General features: G+C 53.5%; 1 protein-coding gene across 1 annotated transcript; it reads right to left on the bottom strand.

Moving 5' to 3' along the window:
* Positions 1-1,068: 1,068 nt before the first annotated feature.
* On the bottom strand, positions 1,069-18,605 carry DUOX2 (dual oxidase 2; the record flags this gene model as incomplete). Its single annotated transcript, XM_080659071.1, has 33 exons — positions 1,069-1,191; positions 1,497-1,625; positions 1,731-1,886; positions 2,242-2,400; positions 2,650-2,879; positions 3,990-4,143; positions 4,396-4,523; positions 4,808-4,857; positions 5,558-5,657; positions 5,826-6,056; positions 6,145-6,323; positions 7,047-7,130; positions 7,505-7,574; positions 8,129-8,310; positions 9,971-10,064; positions 10,144-10,369; positions 11,471-11,656; positions 11,877-12,079; positions 12,263-12,376; positions 12,594-12,731; positions 13,084-13,202; positions 13,406-13,581; positions 14,156-14,319; positions 14,825-14,927; positions 15,199-15,289; positions 15,731-15,827; positions 15,964-16,024; positions 16,457-16,623; positions 16,743-16,944; positions 17,131-17,318; positions 17,826-17,990; positions 18,179-18,268; positions 18,536-18,605. The coding sequence occupies 33 exons, from the start codon at positions 18,603-18,605 to the stop codon at positions 1,069-1,071; spliced, it is 4,629 nt and encodes a 1,542-aa protein (XP_080515197.1).
* Positions 18,606-19,334: the final 729 nt, after the last annotated feature.

Here is a 19,334-nt window from a genome sequence, read left to right as displayed (position 1 = left end):
ATGAATTTTTTTTAAAATATATTTTATTGATTTTTTACAGAGAGGAAGGGAGAGGGACAGAGAGTTAGAAACATCGATGAGAGAGAAACATCGATCAGCTGCCTCCTGCACACCCCCCACTGGGGATGTGCCTGCAACCAAGGTACATGCCCCTGACCGGAATCGAACCTGGGACCCTTCAGTCCGCAGGCTGACGCTCTATCCACTGAGCCAAACCGGTTAGGGCCAGATGAATTTTTTTTATTGTCTAAAGTTTTACATATGACTTCTTTTTCCTCAATTGACCCCCCGCCCCCCGCCGGCAGCCATTCCCACCCCAGGCAAGCCCCCACCGTCCCAGTGTCTGTGTCCATTGGTTATGCTAAGATGAATGCATACAAGTCCTTTGGTTGCTCTCTATCCCCCCTCCCCTGCCATTTGTCTCTGGATCTATTCTTGTTCATCAAATTATGTTGATCATTATATTCCACATATGAGTGAGATCATGTGATATTTATCTTTCTCTGACTGGCTTATTTCACTTAGCATGATGTTCTCCAGTTCCATCCATGCTGTTGCAAATGGTAAAAGTTCCTTTTTTTATTTTTTATTTTTATAGCGGCATAGTATTCCATTGTGTAGATATAGCACAGTTTTTTAATTCACTCATCTGCTGATGGCACTTAGGCTGTTTCCAAATCTTAGCTATGGTAACTTGTGCTGCTATGAACATAGGGGTGCAGATGAGATTTTTAAAATGTTTTTATTGATTTTAGAGAGAAAGGAAGGGAGAGAGGGAGAGAGAAACATCCATTGGTTGCTTCCTGCACACCCCCTACTAGGGATGGAGCTGGCAACAGGGCATGTGCTTTGACTGGAATCCAACTGGTGACCTTTCGATGCACAGGATGATGCTCCACCAACTAAGCCACACAAGCTAGGGCTCCTCTCGCTTCTCAGAGCATGGGAGATGTGGATGTGGGGTAATGAGGGAGCGGCTCTCCAACTGAGGCCAGAAGTGAATTCCGACAAAGAAACTGCCAGGTGGGCTAGTTCTCAGAGGAGAAGCAGGCACCAGGATGGGTGGGCTCAGAAGTTCTCATAGTGGTGCATGAAGTGAGCCTGGTCCTGCCTGTTGATGAGCTGACAGGCCTTCTCTACATTCTTGGTCATTCCTGGAGGGCCGCAGCTGAATACCCCAATCTTTCGTACCTGTCAAGTGTATGTGGGAAGAGTGGTTTCAGAAAGAAGGAGCCTGCAGGCTTGAGAGGCTCACTTTCAGAAGGAAGCTGCTTCTGAAGCCTGGCTGGAATGACCGCAGCATCAACCCCAGACCACAAGGAGGAGACTTGAGCTGGAGATGGGAAGGGGGTGGGGAATTTAAGCCTTCCTTATCTTGGGGCCAAATTGGGGGGGGGGGGTGGTTTCCACTCAAGATAGAGCCACAGGGTGCTTACAGGTCAGGATGTCCTGGTGGGGAAGTCCAAAGTCCCAAGATGGGTGAGGTTGGGACTAACCTTTGGGTGAACCTCCTGCAGGGAGTTGAAGAAGGGCTCAAAGGGGGGGCGACCAAAGTGGGTGATGGAGCGCAGGCCCGTGAACAGACTCCGGTTCAGCACCTTCTGGAAGTGCCGCTCACAGATGTACTGGTAGAAGAATGAATGTAGGAAGAAGGTCAGAGCCCGGCAGAACCAAGGCAGCTCCTAGCCTAGATGGTGACCCACCCATCCTGCCTGCCAGCCCTGACATACCAGCATGGTGGTCCTGAGGTCGAACTTCTCAGCCAGCTGGGTGATGTAGATGTGCACGGACACCAGGTCCTGGTGGTCATTCTCCTCCACCTCCCGGATGATGTCAGCCAGCCACTCGAACTGCCGCTGGGTCCGTGTCACCCAGATGAAGTAGATCTGGGGACACATGGCTGGAGCTGAGAACTCAAATCAAGGTTCCTCCACCCCAGGTGCCTTCACCTGAGATCACCTGAGGAGCTAGGAAGCCCCAGATTACCCACAGACACTGACCCTCTGTCAGGACCCACAAGCTTGGCCCAAGGCTTCTAACCAACAGATCCCAGCAGAGGCCCTTCTGGCTACACTTCCTAGCCTCCCTCAAAACATTTGGCACATAGAAAACTGGGTATAAATGGCCCTGGCAGACCTAGTGCCTATGAGCCAGGGGCTTTTTCTAATGCTACTCTGTTGTGATGTGGGAACACAGTCCATCTATTTGGATTCCTTTGAAGAATGGGAGAGAGATACTCACCTTTTTACAGAGCATTTGGCTGCCCAAGGATGACTTGAAGACCAGGTCTTTAAGGATGGAGGCAAAGGGGGTGACCCCAATGCCTCCTCCCACCAGCACTGACACCTCAAATTTATGCCACTCCTGGTGGCCCTCTCCAAATGGTCCATCAAGGTACAGCTGCCAACAGAAGGGGGAAGGGATGAGCCTAGACCTGCCCTAGCTCTGAGGCTAGAAATGGGGCGGGGTTGGGGGGGGCAGGAGTATAAGGAAAAGAAAGATACAGGTACATTCTAGCCTCTTCTGAGGCAAACAGCCCTCTCCCAGCTTGGCCTTGAGGTATCTGGTGCTTCCCATCTCAGGGAGGGGGAAGACAGAGACACATCTGCCAATGCCAGAGCCCCCAAAGTGGTTCCCAATCATGGGCACCTTCGGGTATCTGGCAGAGCCGTTGGTCGGGAGTGAGTAGATCTCCCTGAGGCGAGTGGTCCAGGGTCCTGCTGCCCGGATGTGCAGGCTGAGCGTGTCCTCATGGGGCGCAGAAGTCAGTGTGAAGGGGTGGTACTCGGTGGTCCCCAGAGCCAGGCAGGCGATCCGCACCCACTGTCCTGACTTGTACTCAAAGCCTTGGGGCCGCTGGAACTGCAGGTGGGTCACTCCTAGGGTCATGGTCAGAGAAGGGCAGGGATCAGAAGGCTTGCTTCTGGAACCTGAGGACTGACAGGTACCCTCTCCTCTCCACATGCCTGAGGCACAGGGAACAGTCACATGGTCTGAGCAAGTTGGACTCCTGGGACTGGGAGTCAGAGGGCCCCCTCCTCTGTTTCCTGGGTAACATGAGAGCTTCTCTGCTCCCCTATTGCAGCCCCTCTCTTCTCTCAGCTCTCTCTTCCCACATAGGGCTCATGTCTGAAACCACTGTCCTGGATACAAGCCTACTGGGTCAGGGGACCTCAGGTTCCCCAGGGGCCAACTCAGTACTTACCAAACCTCCGCTGTTATAGCCATGTCTGCACACCTCCTGCACTATCACTTACGTTTTTCTTTGAATTGACTTACTTTTTCAATTTGATTTACCTTGACAACTAGGTTTAGGTCACTAAGGTAGGTGGAAAACCAATATCATGTCCTCTAAATAGAAGACATCATGTTTTATCAATTTTTTTCTGAATACCCTTTGTGGCCTGACCACAGGTGAGCCTCAGGCCTGTTCTCTCTTTGCTGAAAAAGGAGATTTGCAAGTATTGGAGCGTACAAAAGCCATACTAACACCATGTTGCAACTTTGTCCTTAAGTAATCTTGATTGAAATAGGTTAATTTTCTTACTATGTGAGTCCTAAAGGTTGGATGGTTCCTTGACACCTAAAATCATCTTCATCACCCTCTACAGTGATGTGAATGCCCACTTTAGCCAGCACTGGCTCTCAACAACAGTCTCACAATCAGGCCATTGGCCTATCTCTGAAAGGGGATTGTTCTACAAAATTGAGTGTGAAAGGGATAAATGGTTTCCTGCGCTGCACCCAGGCCACACATGTGGGAGTCTTTCCTTTCCTTAAACGCTTTAGTCTGCACTTCCAGCTATCTCTTTTCATAGTCACTTCTCACTGTGTACAAGTCCTCCTGGGACTGCATTTGCATCAGGAACGCTGCAGGGGTCCCAGAGAGGCTATCTCAAGGTGGGGTAGGAGGCCTGGGAAGCTGTTGTCCCACACACCCTGAATCAACTTCCTGTGCTCCCCACCCAGGGTCAGGCCAGGCCTGGTACCTGAAGGCAGCAGCTCAGCCTTTACCACGTTGATCTCCACTTTCTTCCGGCTCAGGCTCACCAGCTTGTCCCCCCCATAGATTAGTGCCGGGACCAGGAAGTAGATGTGGAAACGGGGCAGCTGGATCAGGCCGAAGCTGCCATGGATGATGATCTAGAGACACAGCCAGTTAGTACAGCTGAGGCCCAGCCAGGCCCCCTTCCTGCCCTCCCCTTGCCCAGATACGTTCTGCTTGGGCCTTGGGCCTGGGCTGGGTAATGGGGATGGAAATGGCTTCGGGTTTCAGGGATCTCAGATCTCAAGGTCTCAGTTTGAGATCTTGTGTCCAATTCAGCCTGCTCCCCCTCCCATCATGAGTGTTCATTCCTACCCCATGGCCGGGCCCTGCCCAGAAAAGTCCCTCACCAGGATGTAGAGCAGGATGTAGAGGTGGTGGGTCAGCCAGAAGCCCCGGAAGCTGCGGCGCCGGAAGTGGTGGGAGGCGAATACATACATGATGGCCAGGACCAGGAGCAGAAGCACTCCTGTCATACCTGGAGGTACGGGATGCAGGGACAGAGAAGCATCTCAACACTTCAGCCTGGACTGAGAATGCAAAGAGCATTCCCCCCATTCTGCCCTCTTTCCCTGACCTTCCTCATCCCTCCCTAGTTCCCAGGACAGCCTGCCTGAGGGGGCTGCAGCTGGGGCTTGTCCTGGAGGCTGGAAAGGGAATCGCTGATTATTATACACATGTGTGTATTCATGGGAAAATGAAGACAAAAACAGAAGTCCTCAGACCATACCCCCAGTTCCCTCACACGGCCCCACTCCTTACCTGGGACTGTCTGGAAGAACCACCAGTAGAACTTCTGGGGAAACTGGGACCTGTAGGGCAAAGGCACGTGGGACCTCTGGCTGGGGCAGGAGGGGCTCCGCCACTGTCACAACATGATTCTCTTCCTGCCGGCCCTGATGGCTGAGATTACTGGGCCTCCACCCAGAGGGCCCACCATCCTTCCAGGGAACATGCCACTCAATCTCCCACAGTTCCATCCTCTGCTCTCTCAGCAATTCCTCCTCCAGTGTTGTCCTGAACTCTCCTACTGTGCCCGATCTTTGCTTCCTTCAGTGCTTGGTTCATGTTCTATAAATCCAGTGAGGGCACGGGTATGTGTTTTGCTCAGTGCCCTATCCCTATGCTCAAACAGTGCCAGGCACATAGTCAATGTCCAGTAAGTATTTGCTGAGTGATTGCATGTGCCTTGGCATCCCTACTCTTTGGCTCCTGGATGGCCACATCAAATGTGCTCCATAAATGTTTGCCCAGTGAATGGCTAATATGCTGAGATGTGTGTCAGGTACATGTGGGAAAGAGTCTCCAACTTCATCTCCCAAACTCCTTTCCTGGCCAATCATGGCCAGCTTCCTTCCTGAGGCTGAGGAATTTCCCTCTCAGCTTCCCCAAGGAGGCTGGCATCTCACCCTCACTCAGTGAGGGAGTGGAGTGTCTGGGGCCATCTATTTCTTTTCTATTATACCCTTGGATGTGCCCAGGTGTCCCTGGGGGACTCTCCCCAGAACTGACCCATCATTCACAAAGACGCTGGGGAAGATGCAGGCCAGCAGGCTGAGGGGGCTGACTGAGAAGATGTAGACATTGACCACGTGGCCAGCGCTGTGCAGAACTGAAAGAGACAGACCATTAGAGATGCCACCCTGGGCCAACTCGAAGGGAAAGAGGAGGAACCGGGGGAGAGATGGAAGTAAAAGTAGTGCCAGTCACCTCACTATTTCCCCCACAGCTAGTCCCAGGGGACTGCAGCAATGAGATTGATTACCCAGGAGCCACATACCAGCCAGGACAACAGCAGCCATGGCGATCCAGCGATGGAAGTCCACGGCGGCGTCGAAGGGCACGTAGCGGTTGAGGAAGGTCTCCCGCAGGAAGGTGATGAGGTTGCGGCACATGGTGAGCAGGATGTAGGAGAACATGAAGGAGATGCTGGCGGCCGTGCCCCGCGACAGGATGATGCCCACAAAGGTGGTCTGTGCAATGCCCGAGGGTGGCGAGGCAAAGGCGTAGTCTGAGGACAGAGTGGGACGCTGAGGAGCGGGAAGAGCAACCAGAGGGCTTCCCTTTGCCCGTGCACTGCCCCAAACCAGAGCTCGTACAGTAGGCGCGCTCTGCAAACAGGCCCGCACAGATGGCTGAGAAGACCGCGATGCACCCGATGTGCCGCCGGTAGTTCTCCACGAAGCGCTTGTATTGCTGCAGCTTCTGGGCCAGCAGGCCCCTCTGCCTCTTCTCCTGCAGCGCCTCTGTGTACAGCGGCGAAGAGGTCACCGCTGCCCTGCGGCCAGGAAGGCAGGTAGCTGTAAGGTCAAGGCACCCTGGCTTCCACTAAATGTCAGCCCAGCCAGTGTGATTCCGGTTGAGCATCGACCTCTGAACCAGGAAGTCACGGTCCCATTCCCTGATCACCGCACACGCCTAGGTTGCTAGCCCCCAGTAGGGGACGTACAGGAGGCAGCCGATCAATGATTCTCTCTCATTATTGATGTTTCTGTCTCTCTCTTCCTCTCCCTTGTTCTCTGAAATCAATAAAAATGTATTTAAATTACAAAAGTATCACCCCATGAAGGAGATTGGGTGACTCCCTGGGGGACAGGATGGGCTACAAAATAAGCTTATTGGGGGGCAGACTCCCAACCCCCAAACCTTTGCCTCTCATCTTTATTTGTTTTATCCACCCCCTCTTTTGTCTCCCCATTATTCTACTTCCTCTTCCTCCTGCCTGCTCTGTCCTTCCCTCTTCCTGCTCCCTGCACAGGCTTCACTGCTCTGCCCAAAGCAGGCAGGAGCCAGGAGACTTGGTGTCGCGTCTGAGTGCCAGATTCTAGCCTGAAGATTAGGCTATTGATCACTTGACCCTATAGCCCTCCAATCAAGTTAGGTACTCATGGAATAAGACTCAGGATGGTCTCTTGTGTGTGAAGGTGGTGTAGGCAGAACCCAAAGACCCTGAGATCTCTCCCCATGTCTCCTCGGCCCAAGATTTCTAGGAAACACTCACTTTTTGCCAAACCTCTTCTTCAGCCCAGGGCCTCCCAGCTCTGGGGCTTCTGAGGCAGGGAGCCCCACTCCCTGGGAGCAGGAGCTGAGAAAAGGGAAGTGGGTCTAGTTCTCCCCTTGTCTTCGCAGCCAGAGGAAAACTGCCAGATCAGAGCTTGGGGATGGGGTGGGGTAGGGTAGGGGTGATTCTTATGACCCATCCTGCCCACGCAACCTGCCCATAAAACTGGTCAGAGAGTAGCAGACAGCAGACAAGGCAGAATGAATAAATATGATCTGGTCATCTGTTCTATAGGATATGGAAGGCAGTGGAATTTGGGCTAGGACTAGCCATGCACTAAGAGTAACTTTCATAGGTCAATGTCTGACCCCAGGGTCAGATTCAGCCAGCCCTACTTTCTTCATTTCTTTGCAGGGTACCTGGCCAAAGGGACTTCCCAATGCCCCATTCCTTCTCACCGTTCTCCAGGAGTTCGAGTGATGAATGAAACTCGACAGCTGATCCTTGGTTTAAAGATGTCTCCAACACCTGGAGAGAAGAACAAGAGGCTTCCCCATGAGGTCGGTGGGGTGGGGTGGAGCGGGGTGGAAGACTGTCCCTCCAATACCACCCACTGCCCTCTGGGAAGGGTGCCATGGCACTTGCCAGTGACTTGGTCATGTCCTCATCTCCTGCTCCAGCTTTGTTCCCTTCACTCCCCACACTGCACACAGGGCAGCCACTGCTAGACAATGTGGCAATGCTGTGCAATTAGGAAAAGGAACCCTCTCCGGGTAGATGCCTGGGCCTGCAGATCCTTTGTGTAAAGAAAGTAGTGCCTTTTCCTCTGGCCAGATACAATCCAGACCAATGCACATGGCTTGGTGAGCAGAATGAATGTAGGCTGGATTTCAGCTCACTCTTGAATACTCAGTGGGCATTTTTGTGCAGGGCTGTATTACACCCTTGATTACACATACCTGACTCAGTGCTAAGCACCAAGGACTAAGATAGAAATGAGATCTGGGTTCTATACTCCAGGAAGTCTCATTTTGAGGACACACCCTTCCTTGACTCTGACCATCCCTTACATACTCACACACCTTCACCTCTGACACAGAGCTGCGTGCGGCGGAGTTCACTGTCATGGTCCCTCAGCATAAAGTGGAAGTCCTCCCATGTCAGCTCCTCCTTGTCCTGGAAGCCCGACTCCCGGAACATGGACTCCACCACCTCTGCCAGCTGGGCCTTGGACAGGCAGTTGTTGGAGATCTCGATGAAGGACCTGGGAAGAGGACCAGAGAGAGCAGCCTGTTACCTGGTGAGGTCAGGCTCAGGCAGGTGCAGAGTGGGGCAGGCCATGGATGATCTAATGTTGTTGCCAGTAACCCTGGAAATAACACTGAGAAGATATTCATCCAGCCTGTACCCAACACTAAGCTGGGTGGGGTGACCACGAGCTCAAAAGGCAGAACAAAACTGAAAATGACCTTGACCAATGAAAGCAACCTTCAAACAGAGAGACATCTACAGCTGGGACGGATGTCCACTTAGTGTAGGGACATGTCCAGGTATGCCATGGTGCCATGACAGGGTCTCTGCCTCTGACAGGGTCTCTCTCATATTATGTCTCCCACACCATCACTGGGCTCCCCGTTTCACAGTCCAGTGGGGGCATAGAAAACTGGGGTTGGGGCTGGGGGAGGAGATATAGCTGCAATGGCTGCTGCTTCCTCGTGCCAAAACCTCAAGGCACAGGCAGGAGTGTTTCCACACCCAATCTGACAGCACCCATAGTGGCAGCAGCAGTAGCCATACTCTTTTCTTAAGCTGTGCTTTGGGATGAAACTATGAGCCCAGAAGATAAAGAGCTTTTCCCACACGGCACAGCACGCACTGCCATTACACTAAAAAACGCATCATCCCACCGAGACTGAGGAAGGTCCACACACTGAGTATAGGATGAGAAGTGGAAGCTCATGCCTTGGGGGCAGAGACCCCCCTCCTAAATTCCCTAGGATGTACTCTGGCCTGGGCCTGCAATGGCACACCCAAAGAGGTACAGACCGCAGTCAGCTAACTTGACCCCATCCCTTCTAGAAGCCCATGTCCAGTTGTGGTATATGGACTGTGAGAGGGATGTGGCAGTCAAGGGGAATACAGAAGTCAATTGAAAGGCTTAAAGAGGGAGAACATTTAAAAGGTCCTGAGCTATTATATGCATTCTATCCATTCATTTATTCCATCTTATTCAGTTAACCACGTATTGAATGCCTGTTATATGCTAATCACAGCATAGAGGAGGTGCATTCAGCAGGAAACAAAGAAGGCATGAACTCCATCCTTATGGGGCTGAAGGGGACTGTGTTACTGGAGCATTGTCTTCAGAAATAAGAAGTCTCAAAACTGATTTTTATCAAAGCACTACAACCTGAAATGGTTTAAGGAGCAGTAAGAGAGGAGGGTCAGAAAATAGAGGAACTGTCTGTGTTCCTCCTCCTGCTAATCAGGGTGATTAATATTGAAAGAGTGACTAAGGTTGTCCATGCTCCATCCACCTGTGATTTCACTGCATAGAGCAGTGTTAGGCATGCTGTAGACTTCACAAAGATCCAAAAGCATCCAGAAGGGGTTAGTGGACTTTTGTTAGTGGTCATATTAGGGTTGTTTGTGGTTTTGTTGTTTTTTCTAAGAAGGGAGGGAGAATTTCTGGCTGATGTGAAAGTGCAGATATTGACCCTCCTGGAGCAAAGTTTGGGAATGCTAAGTGAGAAAGCTTATACTGGGGACAGAAGGGTCAAACTTTTGAAGCTGACTGATCTGAGAGTCTAGGACACACTGAGGGCCAGCTCTCAGTGGAGGCTGCCTCCTTGCCTACACTCCTCTGACCTGACTTGTTTTCCTGTTTTCAAGAAGTCTCAGGACTAGAAGGGTCCAGCCCGTACCGCATCATGGTGAAGAATTCCTCCTTGGAGAGAAAGCCATTTGCATCCAGGTCATACATGGTGAACATCAAACGGGACTTGTCCTCTGGGGAGCCTGGGAAGAGAAAGGGGAATACAAGTCATCTCTCTGCTGAAAGAACCGTGGCTCCTGGGTTGGCCGACCATCCCCCTACCTTTCATGAAGACCACCAGGATGTCCAGGAACTCCCGGAAGGACAGGTAGCCATTGCCATCTTTGTCAGCCAGAGAGAACATGGACTCCACAAACATGTCCTGGGGCTTGAGGCCCAGGGACTCAGCAAACTCAGCCCTACTCAGCTCACATGTCAGGGCCTCTCGTACCTTCTGTGATGAGTCCAGGGGTAGAGCCCCTGCATCAGCCTGGTCAATGTCCAGCACCTGTACCCAGACAGCAGTAGCAAGAGGGAGAGAAGGAAGTGAGGCCTAGCTGAATGCAATTCAGTGACCCTTCACATCTCTCCAAAGTCCAACTAAGAAAGGGAAGCCCTGGTGGCTATTCCTAGTCCTCAGATATACTCCTGACTTGGGCCCCTGCTCTCCTATAGAGGGAGTAGCTTCAATCTCTAGCATTTTCTTTCTGGACCCAAGATCCAGGAACTTTAAACAGTAGGAATGGTGCTGGGTCTATCTGGGAGCAGCAAGGGGCAAAGTTTGGGAATGCTAAGTGAGAAAGCTTATACTGGGGACAGAAGATGTAGTTGACATGGATGGCCAGGCAGGAAGAGACTAGAGATATGTTCTCTTACCAATTCAGACAAGCTGCCATGTGCCTGATTTGGTCTTTGCCCATTATTTAAAGATTTTAAAAGTCATTTATATGCAGCAACCATTTGTTAAATGTCTACAATGTACAGTTAAGTCCTCACTTAATGTCATCAATAGGTTCTGTGACTTTAAGCAAAATGAGGTATAACAAAACCAATTTTACCATAGGATCATGATATAAGCTTGAGTTAAGTTCCTATCATCTCATCAAAGCTATCAGAAGATCTGCTGTACCAAGCATTTGAGCTAAACACTACATAGAACAGTGCTTTTCAAATGTTGGAGTGTATCAGAATCCCTTGGCGGGTTTATGGGCCCCACCCCAAGAGATCCTGATTCACTAGGTTTGGAGCGAGGTGATGGGGGTGAGGGCTGCTAAAGATTTACATTTTTAACAAATTCCAAGTTCAGGCTATTGCTGTTGGTCTAGGGGCTACACTTTGAGAACCACTGATGTAGATTGTCTCACTGAATCCTTACAACAACCCAATGGGATGAATCTTATTTTAATAGGCTGTTTTACAGATGAGAAAACTAAGATACAGAGCAGAGGTCATGTGATTTGCCTAAGGTCACACAGATAGTGAGTGGCAAAGCTAGGATGTCTCCAGCCCACAGAGCAGAAGCTTAGTTCACCCATATAGAGTCCTATCAGACCAAGGTTTCCTTCAACCCATGGGTTGGTCCTATCTTCAAAAGGTACAGCCATAGCACCTGGGCAAAAAGGTGTCTAAAGAAGACTTCCAGGATGCGGCCCCGCTGCTGCTTGGTCACAGCCTTCCTGAACAGCTCATTCTCGCCCATCTCAGCCATGTGGAGGCCCAGAGCCCAGTGTACACAGAAGCCTTGCAGATGCTGCACGAAGGTTCCTCGCTCCTCCTCGGAGTTGAACTGCAGCACCTGGGTGGAAGGAAGGTTGAGCCAATGCTTGTGGTTTAGCCTCCCCTCAGAGAACCTTAGGTTGGGGGTAGGTGAGTGGCTCAAGAGGGTCAGAAGGAGGGTCAGGGGACCTCTGAAAGGAGTGCCTCTCCCACCATCAGCCTTCACGATGAGCTCTGTAGCTAGGAAGAGGGTGACTCGAGAGGACTCGCTGTGAGAGGGGAGGCAGGATGGGCTGTACCAGGTCATACTCCTTGGGGATCTTGAGCAGCAGGGTGCAACGTCCACGGTTGCTGGACAGAATGAGGTTGACCTGCTGCAGGGGCCGCAGCTGGATGGTGCGTAGCACAGAGAGACGCCTATCCAGAACCTGAAGACACCTGTCTGGGAGCAGCTGAATGGTGATGGGGTAGCTCCTCTCCCTAGGGCCTGGCCACTCCATCGCTGTGGAGAAGATTGGGCAGAGCATTTCAGCAGAGGTCCTCAGGCCCCTGCCTTCAGGCCAGTTCCACTTTACTGGTCAGAACAGGCATCCCAAAATCTGGCTTTCTCCTCACATTTGTAACCTGGTTTTCCTCCTTCTTCCCCCCGCCCCCACCTGCTCCCTCCTCCTCAGTCCCATCTCACCTGGTACTCCATCTTTGGCTGCCTCCTTCTTCATACTCTCTTTGCCTTTCTTTTGTAACCTTTTGAGTTCTCGGCTCCGGAAATGGGCCACCACCCCAGAGATAAGCAGACTCACTGAAGGGGATCAGAAGGAGCCAGTGGGTAGGGGAGCCCCTCACCTGAAGCTTTACTGAGGCTTGGCTGCTGCCCCTCCTTCCCAAGGCCCACTGTGCCTGGCTTCGACTCTACCAAGAAAGTAGCCCTGCAAGCCAGCAGGTAATGAGGGACAGGGACAGACGGTGGGAAGCGGGAGGCAGGAGAAGAGAGATGGGTGAGGGGGTGAAGGGCCTACCTAGAGGAAGACAGCAAAGAGCCACGATGGTGATACCAAAACCAGGACCACTGCCCTTGAAGTAGTCAAACACGATTATGGGCACACAGGGTGGCAAACCATCAGTTGTGAGCTGCCAGGGCTGAGGACATGGTGCACCTGAGGGAGAGGGCACAAAAGAATCTCAAAGTCTGAGGGTCCTACTCCTTGACCAAGCATCCTCTCTCTCTCCTGTGAAAAAAACAGGTACCCTCCTCTCTCCCAGGCTCACCTCACTGGAACATGTTCCCCTCCAAAAGTCCCCTTCCATATCCCACCTTGCAGCACTCACCACAGCTTGCAGCCTGCAAACTAGTCCAGTCTCTAGTGGGGGAGATGGCCTAATGCAGGCCTCCCAGACTAATACAGAGGGGGCTACCTGGTGCCTGGCTCCCTGGACAGCACCAAGTGATCCCCCAAACCTTGGTCCTTTCTCTGGCAGCCATCTCTTGTGTTCTACCAGGACACCTACCTTCATGCCAGATAAAGACATTGGGCTGCAGGGCACTGGGGTCCACGTTAGTGACAGCCACCAGCACGTCCCGCAGAGTGGTGTTTCTGATTTCTGCAATTTCTTCCCTGGAGAACAGCCTAAGTTGGAGAAAGCCAAGGATTTTTGGGATGGGAAGGGGTTGTAGGCCTCTAGCAATCTCAGCACCAGGTACCCAGGTGAGGAAAGAGACCCAGAGGGTCTGGGGAGAAGGTGGGGCCAGCTGGGAATCAAGGGCCCATGGGGACTGTTTACAGGCAGAGGTTCTGGGCCCAAGCCCAAGTGGGAGCCAGGCAGGCCTTACCCATTCCTGATGTTCTCAAACCAGTAACGGTCACCATCCCGCAGACGCACAAACTGGTCTAGGACTATGGTGCTGAAAAGGGGTCCGGGGTCCCCCTGACTCTCCAGGAGTCCCCCAGGGAGTAGCTCCAGCAGGGACAGGTCGTGGTTGTACAGGGCAGCGGTGGCCTCCAGCACCTGGGGAACCCAGGAGGTGAGGTATGTGTGTACACGTGTGTGTCTATGTGTTGGGGAGGGCAGCCACTCTTGCCCCATCCCTCAAACATAGAACCCCATCAGCTACTTGGCTTGCTGTTCAGGCCTCTTTCTAGGCAGCCTCCTCAGTTGGTGGCAAATCTTGTGGGAGGATCAGTGTATCCCTGCCCATGGTGGGACCACTATCAAATGCCTAAGGATATATCTGTGACCATCGCTACCCAGACTGCCTGGCCCCAATGATTAGCAGCTTCAGAGTCACCCAACTCTTGGGGAGGAAACCCACAGGAATAGGACAATGGCACCCACGCAGGGGCCACCCTGCAAGAATGGTACAATGTAGTGATGAGGAACATACTCTGGAATCAGGTGGCTGAATTTAAATCCTGCATCTAGAGTGACTTCACAACTATGTCATTGATAAAATGGGGATAATAGTAGTATTTACCCTACCACATTCCCAATGTACATTAAGTGAATTACATGTGTAAAGGACCTGGAACAGTAGGGCCACAGGAAAGCTTTAGTTGCTATTATTATCATTACTATTCCTGACCTGGGCATCCAAATTGGGGTTGAGGTAACTCCAGTTCTTCGGGTTCTCTAAACCCAAGGCTAGCAAAGCTTGACTATAGCTGGGCAGCCCCATATCCCTGCCACGTTGGATGCTGCTGGCCACGTAGTCTGTGCGGGAGAACTTGCCAGAGCCAGGCCAATAATCTAAGGAGAAGAGAGGACTAGACGATAGGCTCAGTCACTTCAATCTTTCTTTGCCCAATAGCCTCCAATTGGGCTGTTGGCACTACCCTCCTCACCACCCCCCAGCACTTGTCTACATGTGACTGTATCCATATCATCCTTGCCTTGGTGTGGAGTCCATGTCACCATGTCACAAGAGACCTTTTCTGCTAAGTCTCTTCCCCTAAGACTCAAGACTGTTTTAGTTACCCAGCAGAAAACTCCCTAGCCTTTACCTCCTTAACGTCAACACAGGACTGAATGAAAACCTTTAGAGACCTAAGCATTGAAGAGATTGTGGCCCTTCCCCCACATACTCAGACATAGGCAATTTAGAATGAAAACAACACTAAACTGTAAGTGGCTATTTGCAGTGTATCTCTGGCCCTGCACTGTAGGTACCAGAGGTCTACCTGTTGATTAACTCAGAAGAATCCCCAGGCTGCCAGGCCCCTGGGCCCCTTTCCCTTCTGGTTCCAGAGCTCACCCCTAAGATCTTCAACCACTATCCTGTCCTCCAGCTCTGAAATCTGGGAGGCCATTCCCAGCAGCAGTTGATTCACTGCCTGGGCACTGTTCAGGTTGGGGTTCTGGAAATAAACAAGACTCTCAGTCAAGGTAAGCTTTCAGCTCCCTTCCCAAAGCCCAGTCCCTCTAACCTTGGACCACAGGACAAAGGTCCCTTGGCCAGTCCCAGACTCTCTTGAGCTGTTGTCCCCAGGTAATTTTCTGATCACTCTACCCTTCATCTCCCACCACCCTGGAGCAGCAACACTTGAGAATTGGAATTGTTGCTTTCCCCATTCTATGTAATGAGACTGACCTTGAGCCACTTTCCCTTGACCCTGACCCCAGACTAACCTCCCGAGTCCAGTAGCTGTTGCAGACTCTGAGAGCTGGGGAGATGCCAAAACCCTTGTTGGTGATCTTCTGGAAATGACAGCTGGCATTTCTGAAATAGGAAATCAAGAATGTGATAAGGGGACTCAGGGAAGAAGCTAAGATGGGGTTGAGTTAGGTGAGGGTTTCAGAGAGGGTTGGCCAGGTCTGAGGGATGGTCCCTGAACTTCCTTGAAGTTCTGGCAATGTGTGTGGATTGAAGATAAAGGTTGCTCTTTGTCCACACAGGGTGGGAAGAGAAGGAGGGAAAAAGGTTATCCAGCTGATGAACAAATCCTGCTCTCAGCAACTGAAGTTCAGTCATTACAAGGAGCTGGGGAGATTTCCCTGTTAAGGCTGAATCTCCTATCCCAGGGTCCTGTTTTAGGACCCCAACGTCTGCTTCCTTCATGTCATTGTAGAGGTATATAAAAAGCTCTAGGACCCCAGGCCCACTAATTGACCACCTTTGCCAGTGCTGTGCCTCCTTTCCCATCACCAGACTCTCCCTCACCTCATGTAGACGCCAGGGGGCACCATGGTGGAGAGGAACTGTTCAGAGGCTGCCAGGAACTCTGGAGAGATGCTGGGGTCCAGGAAAGGGCGGTACCCTGCCCCATGGGAGGAATAGGAGAAATAAACTCCTTAACCCTCCAACCTCCCATAACAGGCATCCACCTGTCTTCTTTCCACCTATGGATCCTAACCACAACCTCCCCTCATCACAGGTGCTGCCCATGCCCTCACCTGTATATTGTGGGGGTGTTTTCTGCAGGAAGCTGGGCAGCCACTCATACAGAGCAATGTTCTGAGGGTCAAGAAAGAGGAAAGGTGGGGCGAATGCTCCAGCTGCCAGGCCAGGAGGGATCTGAGCCTAGGGAAGGCTTAAGTGGGCGAGGACGACCAAGCAGGGGCAGTCATGGGAAAGGCAACTCAAATGGGAGAGAAGCTGAGGCCTCGCCCCACAAGGAACAAGGGATTTGGGGTTTGGGGGCGGGACACAGCTACATCTCTTGTGTAAATGGCACCTTGCCTCTCTATCATTCCTAGACTTTAGCTCTCCACATGAGCAGGGGGTCCTGCGAGCCAGGGAAGGCGGGTCACCCGGTCCTGGTCACCAGCTGTCCCAGTAAAGGATGTTTCTGGGTGGCCGATGTCCAAGGATGGAGGGCTCTGCAGGGGAGCAGAGTCTCCGTGGACCAGGACATGAGGGTGGGGTGGGGAGGGCCGTGTCACTGACCTGGTAGGTGGCAATGACCCTCTTGCGCGCGTGCTGGAACAGCTCCTCGTCCCCCCAGCGCGGGTGCTCGCGGGCCAGCCTCTGTGCGCACAGGTTGTGGTAGCGGAACCAGAGCAGGCCTAGCGCCTGCAGGAAGGGCTCGCGGTTCCCTCGCTCTGCTCCGAAGGCTGCCTCCGACAGGGGGACGCAGGAGGGAGAGGAGCGGCGGTGTGACCCAGGGGAGCGCCACCGCGCAGACCCCAGCCCGCCCTGCCCTCCCGCGCCCCTGGCGGCCCCGGGGCCTCACCGTACAGCCCCCGGGGCCCGCGCTGTCCCGTGGCGGGGTCGGGCGCGGCCCACATGAGCAGGGGCTCCTGCGCGTCCCGGGGGAAGGCGGGGTCGGTCCCCGACGCCAGCTGTCCCCCAGAGAAGCTCCGCAGCGCGTCGCTCCAGGAGTGCGAGGAGCCATAGATGGCGCTGCCGTCCAGCCAGCCCGTCACCTCGTTGGTCTGACAGGTCAGCAAGGGGGTAGTTGAGGCGGGTAACGGGGGCGGGGGGGCGGGGGCAGGGCCAGGGCCAGGTGGGTGTCCGTGGGTGGGTGGGGGATCCTCTCCCCACACGACCTGCCAGACCCGGAGCCCAGAGCCCCACCTGCCTGGGATCCAGCTCCTGCCCCACCACCTGCCCAGTCTCACCAGGTCCCGGGGGTTGCTGGGGCTCTGTCCGGTCTTGGGGTCCCAGCGGCTCCTCTGGAAGGGCAGCACCACGTCCCCGCGCTGGTCTGGGTCGAACACGGGGTCTCCGGTCGGGACCCGGATGTTGAGGAACTCGGCGGGGCAGCCAGGTCTCTCTATGCTCACCAGGTCCGAGAGCACATGGTAGCCTGCGTGCGAGGGGTGCAAATTGGTGAGAATCGCCACTTCCTGTGGCCAAGTTTCTCAAGAGCCAAAAGGCAGATGTTTGAATGCAAACTCTACCAACAGCTCTGAGGGTTTTTTCTGATCTGCAAAGATGTTGTGATAATCAATATAATTAATATAAGCCCCTCCCCAGCCAATCCACATCTCCTAATAGGTCCTTCCACCTCCCCTCCGTCTAGCGGGGGTGGGGGGGCAGGTGGTGGGGGTAGGGAGAGCGTGACCATATTGAGAGGAGAGCATGGCAGGGGACTCAGCTCCTGAGAAGTATAACGGAGGTCCAGTGGCACTCCTGGGTTTGTAGTAAGGGGTAAAAGAAAATTTATGGGCGTAAAGATCCCTGAATGGAAAGCCCAGATCCCTCTGAGATGAAAAAAGTCTCGTGATGCTTAGTGGGGGTCGGGGGATGTGGCTGTGGGCTTGCAGAGGGGCTTCAGTGGATCAGCCCTCGTGTTTTCCCACATTGCCCTCACCAAAGAAGACCCCCAGCACGGTGCGGTTGCGGCGGGATGCCATCCCGGCTCTGCCCCGCGTGGCGGCGTCGCTGAGTCGGCGCGGGTTGGGCAGCTGCGGCTCTCCCAGAGCTTGATACACACCGTCAGCGTAATTGGCTGGTACTAGGCGTCGCAATCGGCAGCCTGCAGGAAACAGGCTGTGTTAGAGCACTCGGTCCCCAACAAGCCCCGCACTTTGCCCTACTCTTCCCTCACCAGTGACAAGACCCCTCTCCCTAGTCTCCTGGCCCCGGGAATGCACAGGAGTTCCCTGCGCAGGCAGCCAGGAGGCTGATGGTGCGCTCTCTCACGTTCTCCGCGCCGGGACGCACCTGCCGCGCCTCGCTGGTGGTGCCTCAGGTTGTTGAACCAGCCGTCATAGCGCTGCACTTCCCAGGGCAGTGAGAGTGCGTCCTCGCCGCCTGTGGGTCAGAGAGTGGTCTCTTCAGTGCTAGCCTCCCTGCGATGCCCTGGGTACCCGACTACCTCAGCCCGTGCTTCTCCGGCTCGCCGAGAGTCCCCACACCTACCCAAGTGGCTATGCCTGCGCCGCGTGGAGGCTGCGCTGGGAAGTTTCCCAGCCTGCTGAGCACGATCTTCCAGCCTCAGGGAACCGCTTGACTTCATTTCTCCCTTCCCTCAATCCCAGGGGTACTGAGTGACATCTCGGGAGGGCACCTGATGCTTACCCGCCGGATCCAGGGATCCAGTCAGTAGAGCTCCCAGGAGCATCAGTATTTCTGGTCTTGCGTGGAGCATGCTGAGCCTGCAGCCTGGGGAATAGGAGGTGGTATGTGAGGGACAAAAAGCTGGTGTCCCCAAAGCCTACAGCCGGCACAGAAGGAGGAGGTATCAGCTGTTTTCACTTCTGGAGCGAAGCTTTTAGAAGCAAAACCCCGCATCGGCAAGCTGCTCTTTTGGGTGGACGGCGGACGTGGCAGCCCTCACCTCCCCCGCCGGGGAACTGCTTCTCCTAGAAAGCAGGAAAGCAGGGAAGGGAAAGGGGCTAGTAAGCTGGAGGCCAGGACATGCAGCACCTCACACTCCGAAATGAATGTCTGTGCATGGACTGGAGGGATGGGAAGTTCAAGCCCCAAGCCCCCGGTCCAACCTCTTCTTGAGAGCCCCTGTCGGGATCAGAAGGTTTTTCCCCTATTGGAATCTTTGCTTTTTTTGCTCAGCATCCTGCCTCCACCACCCCATTCCCACACCCACTCACCAGCTCAGCCTCCCCGCTGCGCTCTCACCCAACTCTCTGGGTCCTCTGAGGCACGTTGCGCGGGTGTCCACTCTGGCTAGACCGGTTACAGGTGTGACCATCTAGTCTCTGGGCTCACCCCCTGCTGAGGAGGCAGGTCTCCTCTCATTTGCATAGCGACCGCCTCCTTTCATTTGCATGATCTTTTCCTGGACAGATCCCATTTCCAAGCCCCAACGCTGCTTGGCACGCTGCCCACGCAGCTATAAAAGGAGTCAGGGTCCCGAGCG

This window comes from Plecotus auritus (genome assembly GCF_963455305.1).
Source record: "Plecotus auritus genome assembly, chromosome: 1".
NCBI classification, from domain to species: Eukaryota; Metazoa; Chordata; class Mammalia; order Chiroptera; family Vespertilionidae; genus Plecotus; species Plecotus auritus.
The sequence above is the reverse complement of the archived record's forward strand: the minus strand, read 5'-3'. Positions and strand labels throughout refer to the sequence as shown.